This window comes from Rattus norvegicus, chromosome 16 (assembly GCF_021556685.1).
Source record: "Rattus norvegicus strain SHRSP/BbbUtx chromosome 16, alternate assembly SHRSP_T2T, whole genome shotgun sequence".
In the NCBI taxonomy this organism is placed as follows: Eukaryota; Metazoa; Chordata; class Mammalia; order Rodentia; family Muridae; genus Rattus; species Rattus norvegicus.
Window position 1 is genome coordinate 18,708,835 of NC_141549.1, and position 22,749 is coordinate 18,731,583.

The 22,749-nt window shown below is 54.2% G+C and overlaps 1 protein-coding gene and 2 long non-coding RNA genes across 12 annotated transcripts in view; 1 reads left to right on the forward strand and 2 right to left on the reverse strand.

Moving 5' to 3' along the window:
• Positions 1 to 22,025, forward strand: Kcnn1 (potassium calcium-activated channel subfamily N member 1). 10 transcript variants are annotated; one of them, XR_015639538.1, is made up of 11 exons: positions 1 to 206; positions 1,025 to 1,062; positions 2,581 to 2,661; positions 9,489 to 9,959; positions 10,249 to 10,344; positions 12,125 to 12,543; positions 14,586 to 14,727; positions 16,536 to 16,646; positions 17,471 to 17,573; positions 19,103 to 19,172; positions 20,568 to 22,020. XR_015639538.1 is itself a non-coding variant. In XM_087589008.1 (11 exons), the coding sequence occupies exons 4-11, from the start codon at positions 9,570 to 9,572 to the stop codon at positions 20,811 to 20,813; spliced, it is 1,602 nt and encodes a 533-aa protein (XP_087445134.1). In that variant the 5' UTR covers positions 1 to 206; positions 1,025 to 1,062; positions 2,581 to 2,694; positions 9,489 to 9,569; the 3' UTR covers positions 20,814 to 22,020.
• LOC148000425 (uncharacterized) lies at positions 12,419 to 17,175 on the reverse strand. Its single transcript, XR_015640272.1, has 2 exons — positions 16,592 to 17,175; positions 12,419 to 12,515 (listed from the first exon to the last, which is right to left on the reverse strand). It is a non-coding gene; the product is annotated as an uncharacterized LOC148000425 (long non-coding RNA).
• The window catches only part of LOC134482468 (uncharacterized), a 6,216-nt gene continuing 2,738 nt past the window's right edge, over positions 19,272 to 22,749 (reverse strand). Inside the window, exons 2-3 of the long non-coding RNA XR_015640271.1 lie at positions 22,504 to 22,635; positions 19,272 to 19,389 (exon numbers count right to left, since the gene is read on the reverse strand). This is a non-coding gene — a long non-coding RNA (uncharacterized LOC134482468). The remainder of the gene's footprint in view (positions 19,390 to 22,503; positions 22,636 to 22,749) is intronic.

Consider the following 22,749-nt stretch of genomic DNA (forward strand, 5'->3'; position numbering starts at 1 on the left):
GAGGAATCCCCGGCCACCGCGGGAGCGCCGCGTAGCTCTTGACAAGCTGCGGGGCTGGGGGACTGGCGCGAGGGGAACGGCTATTTTTAGAATGTATGGAAGAAAAAATACAAAAACAAAAATAACAACAACGAAAAATGATGGAGACTCTTAAAGGCCTCCAGACTCGCAGGAGGAAATCCCCCCGTCTCAGACCGTGGCTGAAGGTGGGTGGGTGCTCAGGGGTGGGACTAAGAGGGAAGGGCTGCTAGGGGGGTTGGGGGGGTCGACACTTAGAGGACAAAGCAGGACAGAACCAGCAGCCCACATTTCAGTTTTGGAGAGCCACCCCAGAGTGGGCTGGGGGAACTGAGTCTTGGGTCTAGCCCAAGTCCGGGCTCCAGACTCTGCTTTTCGGCTCCTTGAGCTCTCCAGACCCCAGGAGGCTCATTGTTCTGGCTGGGTAGTTTGACCTTCACGGTCCCGCCACCCCGGCATTCGCCGTTAGGGGCGCAGGGGGGACCCCATCTGCGTGAGCAGCACCTTACAACCAGACACCGGGACAGAGAAGTTTTCTCTTCCTGCCGCTCTGGTCACTTAGGCACCCCACCCCCCAACCCCAACCAGGACCTTCCAGTCTGGGCCGCGTCATCAGCTGCTCGAGTCTCCCGGCGTCTCTCCCTCTCGACCCTCCCCTGCCCCAGGCTCAGCTTCCCGCAGGAGTGCAGTTCTCTGTGGGAGGCGACAGCTGCTGCGCCTGACTGGGTTGAAGGGCAAGGGTTCCCGGTCCTGGTCGCAGCCTCAGTTTACCCGTCTGTAAACTGTGTGTGTAAAGCCAGCGGATACCAAGGTTCACCCCAGCCCTTGGCGTGTCCTCGGTCACTGTCAGCCTCGGCGGGGTGCACGCTGGGAGCCGCCGCGGAAGGGACACCTGACCGTCCCCAGCGGGCCGCGAGGGTGGGGGTCCGCGCTGCAGCGGCGCGCGCACCTCTGTTCCCACGCCCTTGCCCGGCTGCTTGTTCACTTGGTTTTGCTCTCGGACCAGGACGCAGGGACTCCAGCAGCTGAAGCTGAAGACTGCTGGTGAGTGAACAGGCGAAAGCGGGGAGCGATAATGTGGGGGTGTCTCTTTGCCCGGCTTCACTAAGTCTACCGATGCTTAGGAGACCTGCGGGAATCACGGGATGTCCCTTCATTTTCCCCAGACAATCTGAAGCAGAGACTCCCAGTATGAGACCTGAGTCCCTGGGAGAAAGGGGCTCAGCTTCAGGTGAGGTTGGGGACCTGGGGACTGCCACTCAGGATAGCAGTCCTCACAACCCCATGGCTCCTTCCTTAGGCATTGGTCCTCATGTTTGTCGGGGATTCCCCCCAGAGGTGGCAGACAGGAGCTTCAGAGCTGATCTGCTAGACCCTCAGGTTTTTTCCTCTGGCTTTCTCTCTTGGCCGGTCACCCCCTGCAGTGGGTAGCTTGGGGGGGGGGGTGTCCAGAGAGGGTTAGTACTCAACCAAGGTCACCCAACAAGGCAGGGGCAGACCAGTCTTGAACCCAACAAATCCTGGGTGGGGTCCTGTCTGGGCTTTTTATTTCATCCTTGAGCCTGAGGTGTGAAACCCCTCAATCTGGTGCCCAGGAACTAGGGGGGAGATTAAGTAGGATTCCCCAGGATTCATTTCATGGCCACGGTCTAGCTCAGTTGGCCGGGCCCAGCCCCAGATCCTGTGGATCACCTAGGAGGCAGGTGTCTGGAGGAGGCCAACAGATTGACCTTGGCAGCCCCTGCCCTCGCCAGCCACTGTCAGCTCTCCTGAGCCACCACCCCACTACCCGTGGCCACTGCCCGTTGCCCAGGTCCTGGGAAAAGAGAAAAGTCACGTTTAAGTTCACAACAGCAAGCAAGGAAGAACCAGGAGGGAAGGGGAGTGTAGAACAGCAGTGTGCAGGACCCTGAGCTCAAGGAGGGCGCAGGCTCTGAGAATGCAGCCTCTGAGAGCGAAGCCTCTGAGAGCGCCTGAGTAGCTTAGGGAGCAAGCTGCTGTCCCAATGCCTCATCGCCTCATCGACAAATGAAGCATTTCACTATTTGGAGAGAAAGTCTCACTCCACAACCCTGGCTGGCTTTGAGTCCGAGGTCAGCCTTCCTCTGCCCGACTGAAAGCATGGCTGTGGCTACCTGGTACACCTTGTTTATTTCTTTGATTTGGTTTGATTTTTTTGTTTGTTTGTTTGTTTCTTTGGCTTTTTAAAGACATTATCTTACTGTGAAGCCTAGGCTGCTTTGAAACTTGAGGTCTTCCTACCTCAAATGCTGGGCTCACAGCTGTGGGTCCCATAGTCGCCAAAGCCACTAATCTTAAAGAACACTGAGACCCATAGGCCTTCAGCCTGGTGCTGGCGCATGCCTTTTAATCCCAACGCTCACAAGACAAGACAGAGGCATCAGGGCTAAATCTCTGTGAGTTCAAGGCCAGCCTAGTTTATACTGAGAGTTCTGGGACAGCCAGGGCTCCACAAAGACCCTGTCTCAGAAACCAAAAGCAAAACAAGAAAAGGAACCCTGTGGCCCTGTCCCATCTGGTTCCCACGTCTGATCCTTACAGGTGTGGAGAAGAAAAGAGCCACGGGCAGAGCCATCCCACCTCTGAGGGCAACTTCAAGGCACCAAGTAACACGGACCTCAGGTTGGTGGTTTCCAGAGCCCTTTACAGCCCAGGGTGAGTTACCTAGCCCTGGTCACCCCTAGGTGTCGGGCAGGAGGGTTGATGCCTGCCAGGCCTGAGTTGGGGGGAGGAGGGCAGCCTGGGCTACAGAGTGATACTTTATCTGAAAAAAACAGCAACAAAAAAGCAAAGACAGGACTGGGCAGTGAGTCAGGTGGGAGGGCGCCTGTGTAAGTAAGGGGACCCGTGTGGATCTGCATGCTCCATGCACACGGGAAAGAAGGGTGTGGCCTGTGTAGAACCTCAGCACTGTGCAGGGTGGAGGCAGGAGAATGGCAGGGCTGGATGGCTGCCAGCCATCTCCAAGCTAATGAGAAACCCTGTCTCAGGGTATAACTCTTGAGAGTGAGCCACAGAGGCCGATGCCCTCCAGCCCGCTCAGGGATACACAGGGGGGGGGGGGGACACAGAGAGAGAGACACAGACAGAGAGACACAGACAGAGACACAGATGCACAAAGACACATACTGGATAAGTAAACAATAAATAAATAAAGTCTGCTGCCCATGTCTGTCTGCAGGCCTCATGGCCCTACACTGGGCAGTTGTACACAGAAGGCTTAGCTAGTGCCATGACTCTGTAGTGAGTTTGAGACCAAGGTAACTTAAAATCCTGTCCCTTTAAACAAAACACACACATACACACACACACACACACACACACACACACACACACACACACACGCGTGAAGTTAATTAAAAGCTTTTTAAAATTAATTTTATTTTGGGGGGGCAGGGTTCTTTAAACAGGCTTTCTCTGTATAGCCCAGGCTGTCCTGGAACTTGCTCTGAAGACCGGGCTGGCCCCAAACTCACTATGATCCACCTGCCTCTGCCTCTGTCTCCCAAGTGCTCATATTAAAGACATCAACACTACCACGTCCTAATTTTGATTTTTTTAAAAAAGTATATGTCTGTGAAGGCATGGCACGTGAGTGCAGGTGGAGACACAGGAGGTAGTGAGCCACTGGTGTGGGTGCCAGGCTGGGCCTCTCCCAGAGCAGCAGGTGTCTTGCTGAGCCCTAAGTTTAAAAAAAAAATAAGGATTTTTCTGAGATATGTGCACATATGTTTGTGCCTGGTGCAATGCTGCTGACCTTGGGAGCCAGAGGATGGTGTTCGATCCTGGGGAATCGGTGACAGAAGCGGGTATCTGCCCTCTCAATTAAATATTTTAAAGGGGCTGGGGCTGCTCCCTTGGCGCACTAGCCTGGCCCACACCAAACCCTGGCTTCTATTCCCAGCACTGCGAAAACTAGGCATGTGGGAGATGAAACTAGGAAGACCTGAAGCTCAAGGTTATTCTTGGCTACCTAGTGATTTTGAGTATAGCCTGAGCTACATGAGACCCCCACCTTGAAACAAGAAAACAAGGGAAAATAAAAACTTAAAAAATTAAAACCTGGGCTGGAGAGATGGCTCAGCGGATAAGAGCACTGACTGCCCTTCCAGAGGTCCTGAGTTCAATTCCCAGCAACCACATGGTGGCTCACAACCATCTGGAAAACGGCATGTCTGAAGTCAGTGATGGTGTACTCACATACATGAAATAAATAAATAAATCTTTAAAAAAAATTAAAACCTGGTGTTGAGGATTTAGCTCAGTGGTAGAGTGCTTGCCTAGCAAGCACAAGGACCTGAGTTTGGTCCTCAGCTCCAGAAAAAAAAAAATAAATTAAAACCTATAACAACAACAGCAAAACCTCCTGAAGCTTAAGGGAAAAGGCCTAGAAAAGACACAGCATTGAAAGAGCAGCAGCACAGCTGGCTGGCAACATCACCATTGCCCAGTTCGATCCTCTCAGCAGGGGCGGGGAGCTAGTTCAGAGAGGTTGGTGACCTGCTTAGTGTCACACAGCCTGGTTGGTAGAGTTAAAGGCAGGTCCAAAAGATCCTGACCCACCCCTCCATCTCCAGTCCTGACTGATGTCTAATGTCAACTGTGCACTGTCCATGGGGTCAGTATTAGACAATCAACAAACACTGCATAACTAGCTACTATCCATAAGATCTTGGGCGAGGTGCTGTGTATATAGTAGGGACTGAGACCTTCTGTTAAAACAAAAACCATCAGATAGCACTTCTGCATGAGGTCAGATTGTGAAGTCTGGGGACAAGCAAAGGTCCTGACAGTTGCAGAGATGAGTGGGCTGGGTCTCCAAGGCTTCCTAAGGAGCCTGTGGATGTCACCTTGTATGTTATTGGGGCGTTGCCTTCCCGGAGACGACTGGGGCTGGTGCTCTCCCACTTGAGGTCTGGCCTGTTGGGAGCTTCTGTTATCTCTGAGAGGACAAGCTCTGTATACAGAATGGGCTCAGGGCACACAGATGGGTAAATCCAAGCTCTCCAAGCCCCAGATTACCCAGAATTAGCTCCCTGAGATGTGGGACCCCACTTCTGTGATTTCCTTCTCTGCTCCTGCCTCAAGGCCTTTACACACTCAGCGATGACAAACTCCTTCCTGGTTTTCTGTTCATTTTGCAACAGGGCTATAGCCCAAGTTGGCTTTCTCTCTATATTGGGAAGGCTCGTCTTTTCCTTTAGGGCTCGGCCTCCCCAGTGCTGGGATGGCTGGTGTGTGCTGCTGGGCCTGCTTGATTTCAGAGCCTGGGGGAGAGTGTGTGTGACCAGGCCACCTCTGCTTCAGCCCCTGTCTCTGGGTGCCATCAGGCCAGAAAGGGTTTCCTGGTGTCCTTCAGCCACTGCCCAGGACTGGTGGCTCAGCCCTCAGGCCCTAAGAAAGTGCCTCGTGTTCAGCAGTCTCCAAAGGACAGTTTTTGCAAGGCTGTTTTCTGTCACAGGAGTCTAACAGTATCCCAAGGGTATCTGTGGCTCCTCCACTCCCTTCCTGCCCACCATAGCCCTCTGGAGCCCATGCCTAGAATGAAGGTGTGGCCAGTCTGCACTCAAGCCCAGAATCAGCCCCTGCCGATTACCGCCCCCAGCCTCATTTGTCCTCAGGGCTGAGGTTCTTGGAGGTCTCTGGGCCATCCCAACTGGTTGCTAGGATACCTCCTCCTTGAGGGGCTCCTTAAAGGCAAGGTGGGCCCCAAGAGGGAAGGGGTGTGTCTTATAGGCAGAAGTGGCTGCTGAGCCTGTTAATTCCTTTGTTGGACTTGATTGTGGCCACAGGCACCATGGGTGTGCATGGTGAGACAGGGATCTCAGGAGAACTAGATGCGCAGTGAACACCCCAATTTTCATGACAAACTGGGGCATGTCCCTAATCCCTGGGAGCTGTGAGAGGTTGAGGCGTGTCTCAGGAGGTTGTGTGCTTACAGCTTCGTTGGTGGAGCGCTTTCCCAAAGTTTATGAAACCCTGGGTTCTGGTGTCAGCACTAGCAAATGGGGCTTGATGGCCCATGCCTGTCCCCTCAGGCAGGACTAGAGAGGTAGAGACTGGAGGGTCAGTTCCAGGTCGCCCTCAGCTCTGCAGTCAGTTCGAGCCTCACAAACACAAAAAACCTTTCTTAAAAAGAAGAAGAAGAAGAAGAAGAAGAAGAAGAAGAAGAAGAAGAAGAAGAAGAAGAAGAAGAAGAAGAAGAAGGAAGAAGAAGAAGAAGAAGAAGAAGAAGAAGAAGAAGAAGAAGAAGAAGAAGAAGAAGAAGGGGGCTGGGGATTTAGCTCAGTGGTAGAGCGCTTACCTAGGAAGCGCAAGGCCCTGGGTTCGGTCCCCAGCTCCAAAAAAAAAAAAAAAAGAAGAAGAAGAGGAGAAAGAAAGAAAGAAAGAAAGAAAGAAAGAAAGAAAGAAAGAAAGGGAAAGGCAAGGCACAAAAAAAGATCCCTGGGTTGTCCAAGGAGGGGCAGGCAGGGAAGGCCGATGGCCTCAGGATGAGGTGGCCTCAGGATGAGGTGGCCTCAGGATGAGGTGGCCTCAGGATGAGGTGGCCTCAGGATGAGGTGGCCTCAGGATGAGGTGGCTGCATACAGAAGGTTCAGGGGCTGGAGACAGAACCTGGTGTTCTTGGCCTGTCCCTTATAGTGTCTCTTGGAACCTGCTCATGTCTGTCATGTCAGGCCAGTTCCACCTGGCTCCCTATGTGCATAGCACGGATGTGGCAGTGACCCCCAACACCTGGGCTGTCACTGTGCTGGTGGTTCTGCTGGGCTCAGTGCTTCACTGCTCCAGGGCCACTTGTTGGCCACACATCTGCCCCTTGGTCCTTCCCAAGGCTCTGTGAGCTGCATAGACGCTGGGCCAGGAAGGAATCGGATGGAGCCGGGAGGGAGAGCTGCACCTGGGGGCGACCAAGGCTGCAGACCAACCTCAGCTCCCCAACATGACTGAGGGGGTGGAGAAGAGGGCTACCCCTTGGTCCTTCCGGTGTCTTGGGAGACACCTGAAGCTCCAGCACCTTAGGGAGAAGGTTGAGGCAGGAGGACTTCAGTGAGTGAATTCAAGATTAGCTTTGGATACAGAATGGGACCCTATCCAAAAACAAAAACAAACAAACAAACAAAAACCCAAAAAACAAAAACCCAAGACCACAAAAAATGTTGCATGGGCTGGGAAAGGGAAAGCCTGTCCCAGCGCTCTGGAGGTGAAGGGAGAAGGAACAGGACTTAAAGGTCATCCTTGGCTACAAAGCCAGTTCAAGGCTAACCTGGGATCCCTGGTAAGTTCTAAGGCAGTCTGCACTTCACACTGAGTTTGACGCCAGCCTAGGCTACATAAGACTTTGATTCAAAACAAAAACTTGCGTGAGTGAGCTCTGCAGGTTTGGCTTGGGGATGGGGGAACAGCAGGTTTGGGGTTCTCTACATCCTTGATGATTCCAGCTCCCCGGAGCTCTTTCTGCCGGCAAAGCTGATAGGGTTCAGGACCGGTGGCCTTGAAGTGAGCGGACTTGTCTGTCCCCAGAGATGAGGTCCAGGTGTGCAGGATCCCTTGGAATAGCTGGTTGTCCGCGCACAGATGTCCATCTCGGGGACACGGGGGTGGGGGGGGTGTACGCTCCTAATCTTCAGAGCGCCCAGGAGGAAGCTTTAAGCATGGGCGGGGCCTGAGGGTCATGGGGGCGGGGCCTGGCGTGCTCAGCCAATCCAAGGCGCTGCTCATCCAGGGCGGTGCTGCTCCCCCTCCCTGACCGGCCGCGGCGGGGACGCGCTGGCACGCGGGTCCAGGTCCCCGCTGTCGCCCGCAGGTATTGGCGAAAGGAAGCGGGGGGTGGTGCGGGGGGCGGCGGTAATAGTGACTCCCCGGGCTATGCGGCCGGGGACGATGCTGGGGATGGTGTCGCCACGGGGTCAGGGTCAGGGACACAAGAGTGGGTGCGCGTGTCTCCCGGTGAGGGAAGATTGTGAGTGGGAGACGCTGAGTCCACGAAGTCCGTGCACAAGGGTGCATGTGGTACTGTCAGTGGCATGAGCACGCGCTCGCCGGCCACCCTGAACCGAGGTCAAGGTGCTCAGTGACAGCACCTGGGCTGCCAGCCTGGCCTTGTAAGCTCCCTGGCGGCCGGTGGGCAAAGGGCAAGCAGACCCGGTCACCCTGAAGAGTCAGTGAGCCTGGTGAGGAGAGCTCTGGCACCCTTCCTCCGCCCCATGGCCTTCTGGGTGCTGGAGAGGCCATCCAGACACAGGTCTAGTGTCCTGAGAATTTCTATAATGGGCCATTCTCGCTGCGGTTCCTGCGAAGGGGTGTGGGGAGGTGGGTGTCTCCTTGAGACTCAGCAAGGGACACCTACTGATCCGATTTTATTTTGTAACAGGGTCTCATGTTTTGAAACAGAGTCTCGTGTAGCCCAGGTTGGCCTCAAGCTCACATAGGACAGGCTAGCCTTGGCGTTCATCACCTCTTGCCTCAGCCTCCCCAGTTGCTTACATGATAGGTATGTATCACCAATCCTGTCATGATGACTCACATCTGCCATCCTATCATCTAGTGTATGTCACAAGCTCTGGGCCAACCTGGGCTATTGATTGAGAGCCTGTCTCTAAGGTAAATAAATAAAATCACAGAAGACAAGAAAAAGAAACAGACTGAGGGGTTGGGGATTTAGCTCAGCGGTAGAGCGCTTGCCTAGGAAGCACAAGGCCCTGGGTTCGGTCCCCAGCTCCGAAAAAAAAAAAAAAAAAGAAAAAAAAAAGGAAAAGAAATAGACTGAGCTGGTATCTCAGGCCCCATGACAGAAAGCAGCTCTGTCCCAGCTCATAGCCCCTCAGGGGGAGAGGCAGGCTGGTTCCCTGTCAAGGCCCTGCCCACTGCCACCACCAGGCAGAGTTCATCAGTCACTGCTCTAACTTGGTGCTGGTCGAGAGCCCAGCTGGCTGCCTGACATTCCTTTAGAAAACCAGAGCAGGAGTTCCTGGTGCCTTTTACCTGGAGGCTCAAAACACAGCGAGCCTAGGACTATTCACCCAGGTAGCTCCCCTCCTTGCTCTGCATCCATCCTCCTAAGCCAGCCCAGACTACCCAGGAGGAGGCTGCCCAGGGGAGCAACATGGCAGCTCCTAGGCTGTGCTTGGCACATGTGTCAGGCAGCTGAGTCACAGCCCCAAACTGCCTCTCCTTCCGTGTGGGGAGAGGTATGCAGTAGGCCTTGCAAGCACCCAGGCCACCTTGTCACTTGCTGTCAGTAGCTTGAGGGGAAGGGGGTGCTCAGGCCAGGGTGGTTACAGGGCACACTGGTGTCTGGAAGGTAGAGATAGCTCTGGGGAGCTGCAGCAGGGTTTGAGCAGGGGAAGGTATATGCTGACATGATCCACATGATCAATGCATTCCAGACTCTCCCGAGCCTTGGAATGTTCTGGAATAGCTACAGTGATGGCTCTTTCTTGTCTCCACAGGTCTGTTCGGAAGCCCTTCTGCTGAACCATGCTGGGCCCCAACGGGCCTGCTGCAAGTCCAGCCCACGGAGGCAGGTGGCCATGAGTAGCCGCAGCCACAATGGCAGTGTGGGGCGGCCTCTGGGCAGTGGGCCTGGATTCCTGGGCTGGGAACCTGTGGACCCCGAGGCAGGCCGCCCCCGACAGCCCACCCAAGGCCCCGGCCTGCAGATGATGGCCAAGGGTCAGCCTGCTGGGCTGTCACCCAGTGGCCCCAGGGGCCACTCCCAGGCGCAGGAGGAGGAAGAGGAAGAGGAAGACGAGGACAGGCCAGGCTCAGGGAAGCCCCCGACCGTCAGTCACCGCCTGGGCCACCGTAGGGCCCTCTTCGAGAAGCGTAAACGACTCAGTGACTATGCACTCATCTTTGGCATGTTCGGGATTGTCGTCATGGTGACAGAAACAGAGCTGTCCTGGGGTGTGTACACCAAGGTAGGCCCCGTTCCCCAACATCTGCTCAGCCTGGGGTTGGCATCTCATCTGGGTTCCATGAGCAAAGGCAAGGGGCGCAGGAGAGGGAATGCAGATGGGTGCCGCACGCTGAAGTCGCCAAGATCCGTAAGGCTGTGCCACACTGAGATGTTTCTGGGAGCCAGAGGAGCTGAGACTGGAAAGGGGGAAGCCGCAGGGACAGACCCCGTTTGGGGGGTAATTGTTCCCACTCAGCTGGCGCCTGGGCAGCTATGCCGGGAACCACAGTGTCCCCTCCCTCTCTGCGCAGGAGTCTCTGTGCTCATTCGCCCTGAAATGCCTAATCAGCCTCTCCACTGTCATCCTGCTTGGCCTTGTCATCCTCTACCACGCCCGAGAGATCCAGGTTGGTAATCACCACCTCGGAGGTGTGACCCGACGCTGGGCAGGGGCCTTGGGGACCCTCCCAATGTCCCTGTTTTGTCTGTTCTCCAGGGGGTTGTTTTTTGTTTTTGAGACAGGGTCTCAAGTAGCCCAGGTTGGACACTATTGATCTCGTCACCATCTCCCATGCTGGGATGACAGAGTGGGCTGCTAAGACCAGTTCTTCCCTTTGATGCTAGGGAGGCAGGCAGGTGCCCTTTGACCTGAGGCATAGGGATGGAGACTGAGGGAGGCCACAGATGTAGCTCTGCAGTGCTGAGAAGGTTCCAGAATGGGGAAGTTGCTAGGATGAACAGACTCTGGGCTGCAGGAGGGCCAAGGGAGTCAGACTGAGGGCTGACAGTGATGAGGTCTCTGGTTGGCACTTGGGCCATGGAGAAGGTGTCACCTGCAGTGTGGGGCAGGTGCCCTCCTGATGGCAGGGAGGCTCTTGAGGCCTACCAACACCACTGTGTCCCAAGACAGTGTCAGACCATGTGTCCCCCACAGGGCGAGGTGGACATTAAGCTAAAGGACTTCTTTGCAGTTCAGGTGATCAGACCCAGGGCAGCGAGGCAAGCACTTTCCCCAGAGCTCAGCCCAACACTTCCTTTCCTCCTTTTATTTTGCACGTGTGTGTGCACATGTGTGTGTGGTGTATGTGATGTGTATATGTGGTGTGTGTGGTGTGTAGTGTGTATGTGGTATGTGTGGTATACATGTGTGGTGTATGTATGTGGTGTGTGTGGTGTGTATGGTGTATGTGGTATGTGTGATATATGTGGTGTGTGTATGGTGTGTGTATGTGGTGTATGTAGTGTGTATGTGGTGTGTGTATGTGATGTGTGTGGTGTGTGTATGTGTGATATGTGTATGTGGTGTGTGTAGTGTGTGTGGTGTGTGTGTGTGTGTGTGTGTATGTGGTGTATGTGGTGTAGTGGTGTGTGGTGTGTGTGTGGTGTGGTGTGTGTGTGTGTGTGGTGTGTGTATGTGGTGTAGTGGTGTGTGGTGTGGTGTGTGTGGTGTGGTGTGTGTGTGTGTGTATGTGGTGTATGTGGTGTATGTGTTACATGTGGTATATGTGTTGTGTGTGTGGTGTAGTGGTGTGTGTGGTGTGGTGTGTGGTGTGGTGTGTGTGTGTGTGTGTGTGTGTGGTGTATGTGGTGTGGTGTGTGTGATGTATGTGTTATGTGTGGTATGTGTGTTATGTGTGTGGTGTATGTGGTGTGTGGTGTGTGGTGTGTGTGTGTGTGTGTGGGTTATTTCTTTGGAATCCCGGACTTGAACTGAGGCCCTCATGCTTGCAGGCAAGGCAAGCATCTTTGGTTGACTTTTAGTTTTGGCTACATCTGAAAAACCATGTGTCCTACATGGCACATATCACATCATCCTACTACTTTGGAGACTGAGGTAGGAGGATTTGAGAGTTCAAGGCCAATCTGAGCTTTATAATAAAAGCCTGTCTCAAAAAGACAAGACAAAACAACAAACAAAACAAAACAAGCCAAACGGAGTGTTTTACACCTGTCAACAAACATTTGGCACTGATGCATAAGAATCAGAACTTCAGTGTCATTCTTGGAAATCTAGAGGGTCGGGGCCAGCCTGGGCTAAATGAGACCCTCTCTCAAAAGAACACAAACAGAAATAATCTTTGTCCAAAATCCTGAGCTGGGTGGGATTGAGACCCATGCCAGCATTCCCTCTGAAGGGGGTAGCCCCATCCCCAGGGGACCCACTCAGCCACCACCGCCTTCCCACAGCTGTTCCTGGTGGACAATGGTGCCGATGACTGGCGCATTGCCATGACGTGGGAGCGAGTGTCCCTGATCTCGCTGGAGTTGGCTGTGTGTGCCATCCACCCAGTGCCTGGCCACTACCGCTTCACATGGACGGCGCGGCTGGCCTTCTCCCTGGTGCCGTCAGCAGCCGAGGCGGATGTGGATGTGCTTCTGTCCATCCCCATGTTTCTGCGCCTCTATCTGCTGGCTCGGGTCATGCTCCTGCACAGCCGCATCTTCACGGACGCATCCAGTCGCAGCATCGGAGCCCTGAACCGTGTCACCTTCAACACACGCTTTGTCACCAAGACACTCATGACCATCTGCCCTGGCACCGTGCTGTTGGTCTTCAGCATCTCCTCCTGGATCGTCGCTGCATGGACAGTGCGCGTGTGTGAGAGGTGACCCACCATGCACCACCACCGTCCTGTCCTCGAACCCAAACCCCAGGTCCCCACCTCAGCCCATTCACCTGCAGACAGTCCTGTGACCTCACAGGAGCCTGCATGGGGGACCTCAGTATCTCTGGCTGGGAACTATGGCCATCCCTGCCCATGTCCTCAGTCTCTGGTCCCCGGGGAGACCCATCACTCCGTCCCTGACCTCCTCCGGGCATCCCATGCTGGCCTCTGACTATAGCCCCCCGACAGAGCTGCCTCCATCCCGGTCCCTCCACTGATACCCCCACTTTCTTATTTCTGGGGAGCTTGGGTAGAATTCAGGGCTCAGGGCCACTGCGTACAGGCTCAAGTTTAATGTTAACTTTCCCTCCCTGTCTCTGGCCTTCCGGACCCTAGGGGGAACACGTGAGTCCCACGGTCAGCTGAGCTGCCTCCAGCCCCACCCCCACCCCACCCCCATCTGCACCCCTGCACCCACTCCCATGACTCAGCCACCCAGCTACCTCTGTTGCCCACCAGCCCCACCCCCACCTCACACACCCCTCCCCTGACTCAGCCACCCAGCTGCCTCTGTTGCTGCCAGGGAGGGGAGCTGGCAGCCAGGGTGGGCCTGGCTAGAGGAAGGAACACCCAGAGTCCAGGCTTTTTGTCAGCTCTGGGATAGAAATCTCAGATCCCTCAGGGCCTGGCGGAGGGTATAGAGTGAGGGAGGAAACGATGTCATGCCTCTTGAAGTCCCAGAAAAGGAGACTGATTTCCTCCGGGATTGAAGGACTTGCCTGGGGTCCCAGACCTGACTGAGCAGAGACAGGTATAGCTGGGCTGCATTAGCACAGGAGTGCCTCGGTGGTGGGTATCATTTACCCATTTGGTGGTTATGAGGTCCATCTGCTCTGTGCCGGAAAGGCCTTGGTGGGAGACCTGGATCTCCCACTTCATGTCCTTCCAGGGGTCAGGCTGCTTCTCAGGGATCTGATGTGCCCACAGTTCTTGTAGCTGCACCCTGATAAGAGCGGAACCTTGGGACCCTCCCTGGACCCCTACTCTAAGCCGGGAGAGGAGCATGCAGCCTGCCTTAAATGCCACACTCTGCAGTTTGCCACCTTGCCTTGCTGTCCCCCCCACCCCCAGCCCTGTCCCCACCCGCATGTCTCCATCCCTGCACTTGGGTCACCCTGTAGCTGCAGTCTAACATGGGAGCTACCCCTGTCATCTCAGCACTAAGGAGGTGGAGGCAGGGGGCTATCCTCAACTACATAGCAGGCTTGAGGCCAGCATGGGCTACATGATGCCCAGTCTCAACAAAAAAATCAACACTAGGGGTTGGGGATTTAGCTCAGTGGTAGAGCGCTTGCCTAGCAAGCGCAAGGCCCTGGGTTCAGTCCCCAGCTCCGAAAAAAAGAAAAAAAAATCAACACTAACTGCAGAACCATCTCTGGGAAGCTTGGGACTGTGGGCAAGTTCCCTGCTCCCCATCACCCCCAAACCTGAGCAGGTCTCTGCTGTCAGGGCACTCAGTCCCCATAGCTCCTATAGGTGAGACCTTTCCCACAGAGGCAAAAATCCAGCTGTTATCCAGTCCTTTCCACACCCAAGGCCTCAGGCTGGGGGCCTGACTCCCACCTTTCTCAGTGCCCCTCCCCCTCCTTACACTACAGCTACCTCTGGCCTTCTGCCTCCCCCAGTCCTCTTTCCTTAGGCCTCACAGGCTCTGCTATGGGAAGTTCTTCCTAGTGTCTACCCTACATGCTTGTCTTCTCTGTGGCTGTGCCTTCAGGCCATCCTTGGTCATGCCATGGGGTTTAGGGAGGGTAAACATGGTGGGTTGCAGCATGGGTGTCAGGGTAGTGAGAGGCTGGAAGGACCATGGAGGAGGAGGGCACAGTATCCCCATCCCAGCCCTCACCACTCAGCCCCCACCCCAGTCCCTGAGCAATCAAGAAACACGCCCCAAAGTCCTGTTCCCATCCCTAGGGGTGTGATGAATGGAGATTGTGAGGACAGCATGGAATGACAAGCCTTGTCTGTGCCCCCAACACCAGGTACCATGATAAACAGGAAGTGACCAGCAACTTCCTGGGGGCCATGTGGCTCATCTCCATTACCTTCCTGTCCATCGGCTACGGGGACATGGTGCCGCACACCTACTGTGGGAAGGGCGTGTGTCTGCTCACCGGCATCATGGTGAGTGCAGAGCCTCTGTCTTTCACCCCAAGTCTGGCTCCAGTGTTGCAAGGGTTTGTCTAGGGAATTCTGGGGATACCACACCCATGCCTAGAGGTCCCAGCTGGCCCACATCTGATTTCGGGGATCCTGAGTGTCTCATCAGCACCTCTAAAAGTCTGTCTGTAGTGACTCTAGGAGCCAGGAAGAAGGAAGCCTCAGCTCTCTCATCTTTGGTGGGTGTGGTCCACTCAGGTCATCAGATTCCTTTTCCCTTGGTTTAAGTAACGGTTTTCTTTGAGACGGGAGTCTCACTATGTATCCCTGGCTGCCTTTGAACTCACAGAGACCCGAATGCCTCAGCCTCCCAAGTGCTGGGATTAAAGGCAAGCACCACCAGCAGCACAGCCTAGGCAGCAGTTTTCTAAGCCACTGACTAGTACACCATTCTTGCTGAAGCACAATATTCTTGCAAAGACAGCATTATCAACGGTCACAGTAGCACATGCCTGTCACCCCAACATTTGGGAAGCTGAAGCAGGTGGGTGGCCACTTCCAGGCCAGTTTGGGCTGCCGTTAGAGATGCTGTCTCAAAACAAAATTAAACTAAAAGTAAGTTCTCAGCCACACAAACTTTAGCTGGCTCTCACCAGGCCCAGCTCATGTAACCATGTCTCTCTAAAGGCTTCATGGACTCTTGGCTAATTCACCTGGCTGTGCTCCACCCAAGAAAAGAGGGAGAACAAGGATGGGCCTTGGCCCAGTCTCCCAGAGCACAGGGCTGAATTCAGCCTTGCAGCCCACAGTGGCCTGGAGGGAATACAAAACTACATTCCCTAATGAGCCAGATCCCTTCCAGAAAGTTCTGTGGTTAACCATAGTCCTTTAATGGACATAGCTTTAAAAGTACGAGTCCTTTCAGAAAATTCTAACTAGCAGCTAGAGCATCACCCAAACCCCTCCCTAGGGGATTCTAGGCAGGGTTCCGCCCCTGAGCCATGCCCACAGCCATTCACTGGGGGATTCTAGGCAGGGCTCCGCCCCTGAGCCATGCCCCAACCTCTCACTAGGGGATTCTAGGCAGGGTTTCGCCCCTAAGCCACGCCTCCTGCCCTTCACTGGGGGATTCTAGTCAGGGCTCCGCCCCTGAGACGGTGTCCCCAGCCACACATTCTTACTATGCTAGAAGCAGTCCTGAAAGTCCTGGACTCTGGGGCACCACCTGCCTCTGCCTCCTGAACTGCTAGGACTTTGGTGCTCCAGCTGCCTGACTTGCTGCTCTCCCCTGCCCCATCTCCTGTCGCCATTTCCTTTTCTGGACACTGACAGTTACACTTTCGGCTTCCTCATTTCCAACACCTATCTGGCCTTTTGGAGGCAGACATGGGTGACTTTTGTGTGTGGCAGCTGTTTGTGCTTTTGTGCTCTGTAAGGATCTTTCTCCCTATTCTTTGTCCTGACTCTGTAGTATTCCCTCCAAAACTTTCCAGCAAATTGCTTTAACCTTGTCAATGTGACTTTTCCCAAAAAGCAGCCTCTTGGTCCTTAAAGACCCTAATCCAGACCAGGGTTGAGGCAGGCTCATCTTGGTGGTCTTAGCAGTCTCACTATGGTGGTCACTTCAGCACCTGCCCCCTCCCTCAGTGCCCCGATGGCACCCCTTGGGTGTTGGAGGCTCCCTGTTTCACTATGGCAGATACCTTCCCTCTTTTCTGTGTAACTTCTCATGTCCTGCTCCTACTGTCGCAGAGGGGCCAGGACACAGGGCGGGCTTCGGAGGTGGGTGTGCCTGGCACGGGGATTCTGATATGCCCTCCCACTACACACAGGGAGCAGGCTGCACTGCACTCGTGGTGGCCGTCGTGGCCCGGAAGTTGGAACTCACCAAGGCTGAGAAACACGTGCACAACTTCATGATGGACACACAGCTCACCAAGCGGGTGAGGCGTCTGCAGGCCACTTCTGTCTCTGTGGGTCACCACTATAGCTGTTCCAAAGTGGCATCAGGCTCAGTCCAGTGTCCACTGTCCGCAGCACAGAGGAGACATGGCCATACTGCGCTTCCAGCTCTGGATCAAGCTGCTAAGTGCACACCCCAAGTTCTTCAGTGTTTGCACACGGCCCTTTCTGTGCAGATTCTGTTCCCCATGTATAAAACGAGGGGCCAGAACTCAGCAGGCAGTGTCTGCCCTGGATTCCCTCCCTCCCAGCACCACACAAACCAGGCATGATGGTGTGTGCCTGTCATCCCAGCACTCAAGCCAGAGGCAGGCGAACAAGGCCAGCCTCAGCTACATAGTGAGATTGAAGCTAGCTTGGGCTACATAAGACTGTGTGAAACAATGGCTCCCAGTCTTCCTAATGCTACAACTCTTAAATATAGTTCTTCATGTTGTGGTGACCCCCAACCATAAAATTATTTCTGTTGCTACTTTATAACCGTAATTTTGCTGCTTTATGAATTGTTATGTAAATATCTGACACTCTTAGGTGAACTGTATGAAGGGGTCATTTAACCCAAGTAGGTCACAGTCCCCAGGTTTCAAACCACTGCCGTAGTAACTGATAGCATGTGCACGGTTGTTAGAGTTCCATATTCACCATTTGACCATTCAGTACCTGTGTTGTATAGCCATGGGCATGCAAACACACCCAAACACATAGTGCAGAGATTTCCCAGGGGTTTCTAGAAACTGACAGAAGTTTCTGATCCTCTGATAATAACCCTATTCTTTTTTTTTTTTTTTTTTTTTTTGATCCCCAGGTTAAAAACGCCGCTGCAAACGTTCTCAGGGAGACATGGCTCATCTACAAACACACCAGGCTAGTGAAGAAGCCAGACCAAAGCCGGGTTCGGAAACACCAGCGTAAGTTCCTTCAGGCCATCCATCAGTAAGTCCGGCTCCTTTGCAGCGCCTTTCTCTCTGCTCACCTGGCTCTCAGAGTCACACACAGCTTTGCCCTAGTGCTGGCCTCAGGGAATGTTGAAGAATGTTCAAAATGATTCCGGGAGAGGAAAGTGGGAGGTTGGGGGACTGAAGAGTAGACTCTTGGGAGACAGTATCCCTGTGTGATTCACCTGTGTCTAGGACATGACGGTCTGATGCAACCCCCTCTCCGTCGCCCCTCCCTTCCGTCGCCCGCCCCTCCATAGCCCCTCCCCTCCACCATCTTTCCCTGTATCCTCCAGCAGTTATTGAGATCAAACACATTTGGATTAGGGCCTAGAGGGAGGCAGAAGCATGGACAGGAATCCCACAGGCAGCCGTACTGAGGAGGGTGTGAAGCCCAGGCTGAGGTAGGGAGGTGGGGGGAGCGATCACAACTACGGAACCTTGCTAAGGAGAGCCCTGACAATGGAACTAGTGTTTGAGCTCTCAGGAAACCAAAGAAATAAAACCAAAAAGGGACAGTCCTGGGAAAAATACGCAGAGGCACAGTGATTGCAGGGTGAGGATCTTCCCAGCTGTGGTGGTGTTTCTTGGAGAGGGCCTGCAGCAACTCGGTCCTAGTGGGACTCCCAGTACAGGAAGTGTTGCGTGCCTGTCTGCCGCCCCTTCCCCTTCCCTCTCCCCTCCCTTCCCCATCTTTCTTTGCCTGTGATGCTATGACACTCCAAAGGCGCCAGGGTCAGAACTCTGGGCCTTAGGAGGCAGCCCACAGCCCTGGGGTGGCATATGCAGGATGAAAGTGGAAACAACCTTTGTTCACCTCTGGTGGGCAGCACTCCAAGCATCAAGGGTGCACCTGGTCAGCAGCTATGGTCAGCAGTTCACGTCCTGTCTGTGTTGTGCTGATCCCCGTTGGCACCGCCCCTGCCAGCCTCAGTTTCCATTCAGGATGTTTTCTCAGCAAGTTGCCCATGGAGGCAAGGTGCCACTCAAGGGACTGTGGGAGAAAGGCAGTGACTGGCAGCTACCCAGGGCTGCCAGGAAGTCCCCGGGGTGACAGGACACAGGTGTCTTCAGGGGTTGGCCTCTTACATTATGAGACCGGATTCCAGCCCACCGAGGCAGCAGCAACTTGGCAGCCCAGGACCCCCTGCCAGGAACTGGGGCGTCATCTGGTGATGGGCGCTGCCAGCCACTCAGATGTTGCTGCTTGAGACTAAAATGGCTCTGTGCTTTTCTCATTCTCGGTTTTCTTTTTCTACGCTCTCCTGGCTCTTCCCAGGGCGCAGAAGTAAGTCTTGGGGTGACTGGAAGTCTGGTGGTGCACGATGCCCATGGGGGGGAGGGTTATGCCACAGGCATGTCTGTAGTGGGCAGGGAATATGTCTGTCTTTGTCTTGTGGATGGGCCCACATCCTTGGAAGTGGCCTGACCTGGGCCGGGATTACCCGCAGCCCCGAGGGTCTGCTGGAGCCTCACCTGCTCCGTCCCTGCCCTATCCCTAGGCTCCGGACTGTGAAGATTGAACAAGGGAAGGTGAATGATCAGGCCAACACGCTGGCTGACCTGGCCAAGGTGAGAGTCAGCAGGGCGGGCGGGCGGGAAGGACAGGCTCCGGGACACAGGGACAGTGTCTGATCAGAGGAGGCTGGAACCCCACAGTGCAGCATCGAGTTTCTGCTCCGCTTGGCTCTTCAGTTGAAATCCATGAACAGAACAATGATTCCAGGCACGGGACCACAAGCCCAGGTTCTAGCTCCTCCAGAGGCTGAGGCAGAAGGATCCTCTGAGGCTAGGAGATCAAAAATAGCCCGGGCTATATAGAGACCCAGTATTAAATACATACACATACAGCATAGGATTCTAGGCATGGAATCCACCCCTAACCAGATCCCTAGCCCCTCACTCAGGGATTCTAGGCAGGGGCTCCACCTCCCGGTCTAGCCAATAATGGCTTTGGAAGATGTTAAATTCTTTTTGTTGCTTTTGAGACAGTCAGTGTGTCATATAGCCCGGTCTGTCCTGGAATTCACTGTACAGCCGGGGACAATTTAGAACTCCTGATGCTCCTGCCTCAGCTTCTAGAGGTCAGGAATGTTAGGCAGAAGTCATAGAGCAGTTCGTTTCACATAGTATACTCAGTGTACACATGCCTGCAGGATGATGTCCTGGAATCCTGGAGACTATGTCTTAAAAAATACATACATACATACATACATACATACATACAATACATACAATATATACATACATACAATACATACATACATATATACAATACATACATGCACACATATAATACATATATACAATATATACATCCAATACACACATACATGCAATACACACATACATGCAATACATACAATACATACATACATGCAATACATACATATAATACGCACATACAAACAAACAAATAAAGCCAAGCTAGGCCTGGTGGCACACACCTTTAATCCCAGAGCTCTGGCTTGTGAGTTTGAGACCAGTCTGGTCTATATACCAAATACCAGGCCAGTCAGGGCATGTGGTTATTTATGCCCTGTCTAAATAAATAAATGAATGAATAAATAAACAAATAAAATACCTGAGATGGCTATGAGCCAACTGAAGGCTGGCTACAGTTGTGGGTTTCTCCAAATGTCATCCTGGCTTCTGGACAAGTGGGGACAGGTGAGGTACAGTCTGGGCAAAGGCATGGTGGCCCAATGGAGAGGGCCTTCCTCTAGCTCTGTCTGACCCTGCCATGTTCATGAGCCTCCTCAGTGGTGGTGAGCTTGGCGCCTGTGATGGGACTCTGCACGTCTGGCGCCCCCTGCTGGTCACACAGCTGGCCAGCTGCTAGAGCAGAAATTGCTTAACCCCCCTGCTCTTTAATCCTTATGATGGCCCCTACTGTCCTTAGCCCTCTATCCTTAGCCATCTCCTGGCCCCTCCCTTGTCACTTGGTCTGTCTCTCCATCTCTGCAGGCACAGAGCATCGCATATGAGGTGGTGTCGGAGCTGCAGGCCCAGCAGGAGGAGTTGGAGGCCCGTCTGGCTGCCCTGGAGAGCCGCCTGGATGTCCTAGGCGCCTCCCTGCAGGCCCTACCAAGTCTCATAGCCCAAGCCATATGCCCTCTACCACCACCCTGGCCCGGGCCCAGTCACCTGACCACAGCCGCCCAGAGCCCACAAAGCCACTGGCTGCCCACCACGGCATCAGACTGTGGGTGAGGGCCTGCTGGTCACTAGACTGCTTAATCTTGGCCATTGTGTGGCCACAGCTAGCTCCTCACTGTTCTGGACCTCCGGACGACTGAGTTTGCAAGCTTGGGTGGAACTGAACTGACTGGACTGGCATTCATTCCTCTGAGGCTGGACCATGAGATCCATGGCCCCTTAGCTGTCCCAAGCCCCAGGAGGGCAAGGAGTAGTAGAAGGGGGGCCTCGACATTTCTAAGTAAATCAGAAGCCTCCAGCCCACTTCCTGTTTACATGGCAGGGGGGGCCATGACCATCTCCCCAGAGGAGGTGGATGACCCAGCCTGTGGGTTCCTGAATGGGCAAGGACAGGGGTGGAAAGTCACTGCCCATGCATTGAGTACTTGCTGTATACAGGGACTGATACAATGACTTTTCTTCAGGATCTAATTGGAGTAAGGTACAAACAAATGAAAGTTGAGAGAGGTGAGGCCACTTGCCTGCAGTCACACAGCAATGGTCTGAGGCAGACACACTTGTCAAACAGCACAGGTGGATAGATTCTACTTGGGGATCCTCATGTCAAAGTAAGGGCACACGGGAGGGTATGGGGGCAGATGTGAGAGGGTGAGAGGCCAGGGTTACAGACAAGCAAAATCACCACGGTCCCTTCAGACCTCAGGTTCCATCCAGACTTTGGGTACTTGGGGAACACCGAGACACCTCACAGGGGTAGGTGGCTTGTCACAATCAACCATGGAGCCTAAGTCATGGCAGCCCCTGATATGGACGTTAGCCACCTGTCTCAGGAGATAGTAGACCTGAACTGAATCCCAGGGGCCCAGCTTGGACTCTACAAGTTTGTGGGCAGGAGCTGTGGGGTGGAGCGGGGGGTGGGGCTGGTTTTATTTCCCTGCTGCTATGGGGCAAGTCTCTAAGGGGAAACAGGCCTAACCTAACCCCCACAGGGGTCAGACAGTAGGTGCTCAATAAATGCTCCCTCTTCCTGAGACTGCCCATGAAGGCTTGGGAAACATAGCCTCATCCAGTCCCCTCTGAGTCCAGTGTTAGCTCCTGTCCATGAGGAGGGACTGGGATCAAAACAGGACCGGAAGAAATAAGGCAGGTCAATGTGACACATGCCTTTATTCCTAACACTTGGGAGGCCAAGGCAGGAGGCTTGCAATGTATGCACAGTAAGACCTGGGGGTGGCACAGAAATAAACAAGGCTGGAGGTGACTTGAGACTCCGGTGGTGACATTTGGGCATGGAAGACTCGACTCGCACTGCGTGCTGCATGTTCTAAGGTCCGAGAGGATCTGTGGTCCACGCATCACCAGGAGGCGGGATGGGGCTGAATGAGAGCCTGAAATGCAGCTGTGAGGGAGAGCTACAGGTCGCTTCAGTCAGCGGCCACATTCTCCCTGCCCGGGCCTGAATAATCAACGCTGGGGAGCAGGAAGTCAGGGTGTCTCAGGCACCAGGCCTGCTGGACATGCAGCTGGGCTCCAGGCGCAGTTTGGCGCTGGAATTGCGGGAAGTGACGCCGCAGGGCTTTGGGGATCAGCAGCTGCTGGGCTGGGTGCTGTTGGAGGTAGCCGTGCCGCTGCGTGTGCAAGCGCTGGTGGTGGCGGCATGGGGCCAGGCGGCCACGTACTGGCTAGAGGGTGCAGCATGGGCGTGAACGCTGTGACCAACAACTTCACTGAAGCCAAGACCTACCTGTGACGCCAGGAAGTGCTACTCTCGGGTGACCTTGCAGAAGCAGGAGCGCCCTATGCAGTAGATACTCAGGAAGCGGAGGCAGAAGGATTTCCAGGAGCTCAAGGCCAGCCACAGCTACATGGAGAGACCCTGTCTCAAAACATAAGAAATAAACGTTAGATGTGGCTGCACATGTCTGTCATTCCAGCACTGAGGAGCTGAGGCAGGAGGAGTTCTGCCTGGACTATGTCCCTATTCCAGGCC

Coding starts and splice junctions, on each gene's coding strand:
- Kcnn1 (XM_087589008.1), top strand. CDS start 9,570: ATGAGTAGCCGCAGCCACAATGGCAGTGTGGGGCGGCCTCTGGGCAGT. Junction 9,960..10,248: donor CCTGGGGTGTGTACACCAAG/GTAGGCCCCGTT, acceptor CTCTCTGCGCAG/GAGTCTCTGTGCTCATTCGC. Junction 17,599..19,102: donor TTCCTTCAGGCCATCCATCA/GTAAGTCCGGCT, acceptor CCCTATCCCTAG/GCTCCGGACTGTGAAGATTG.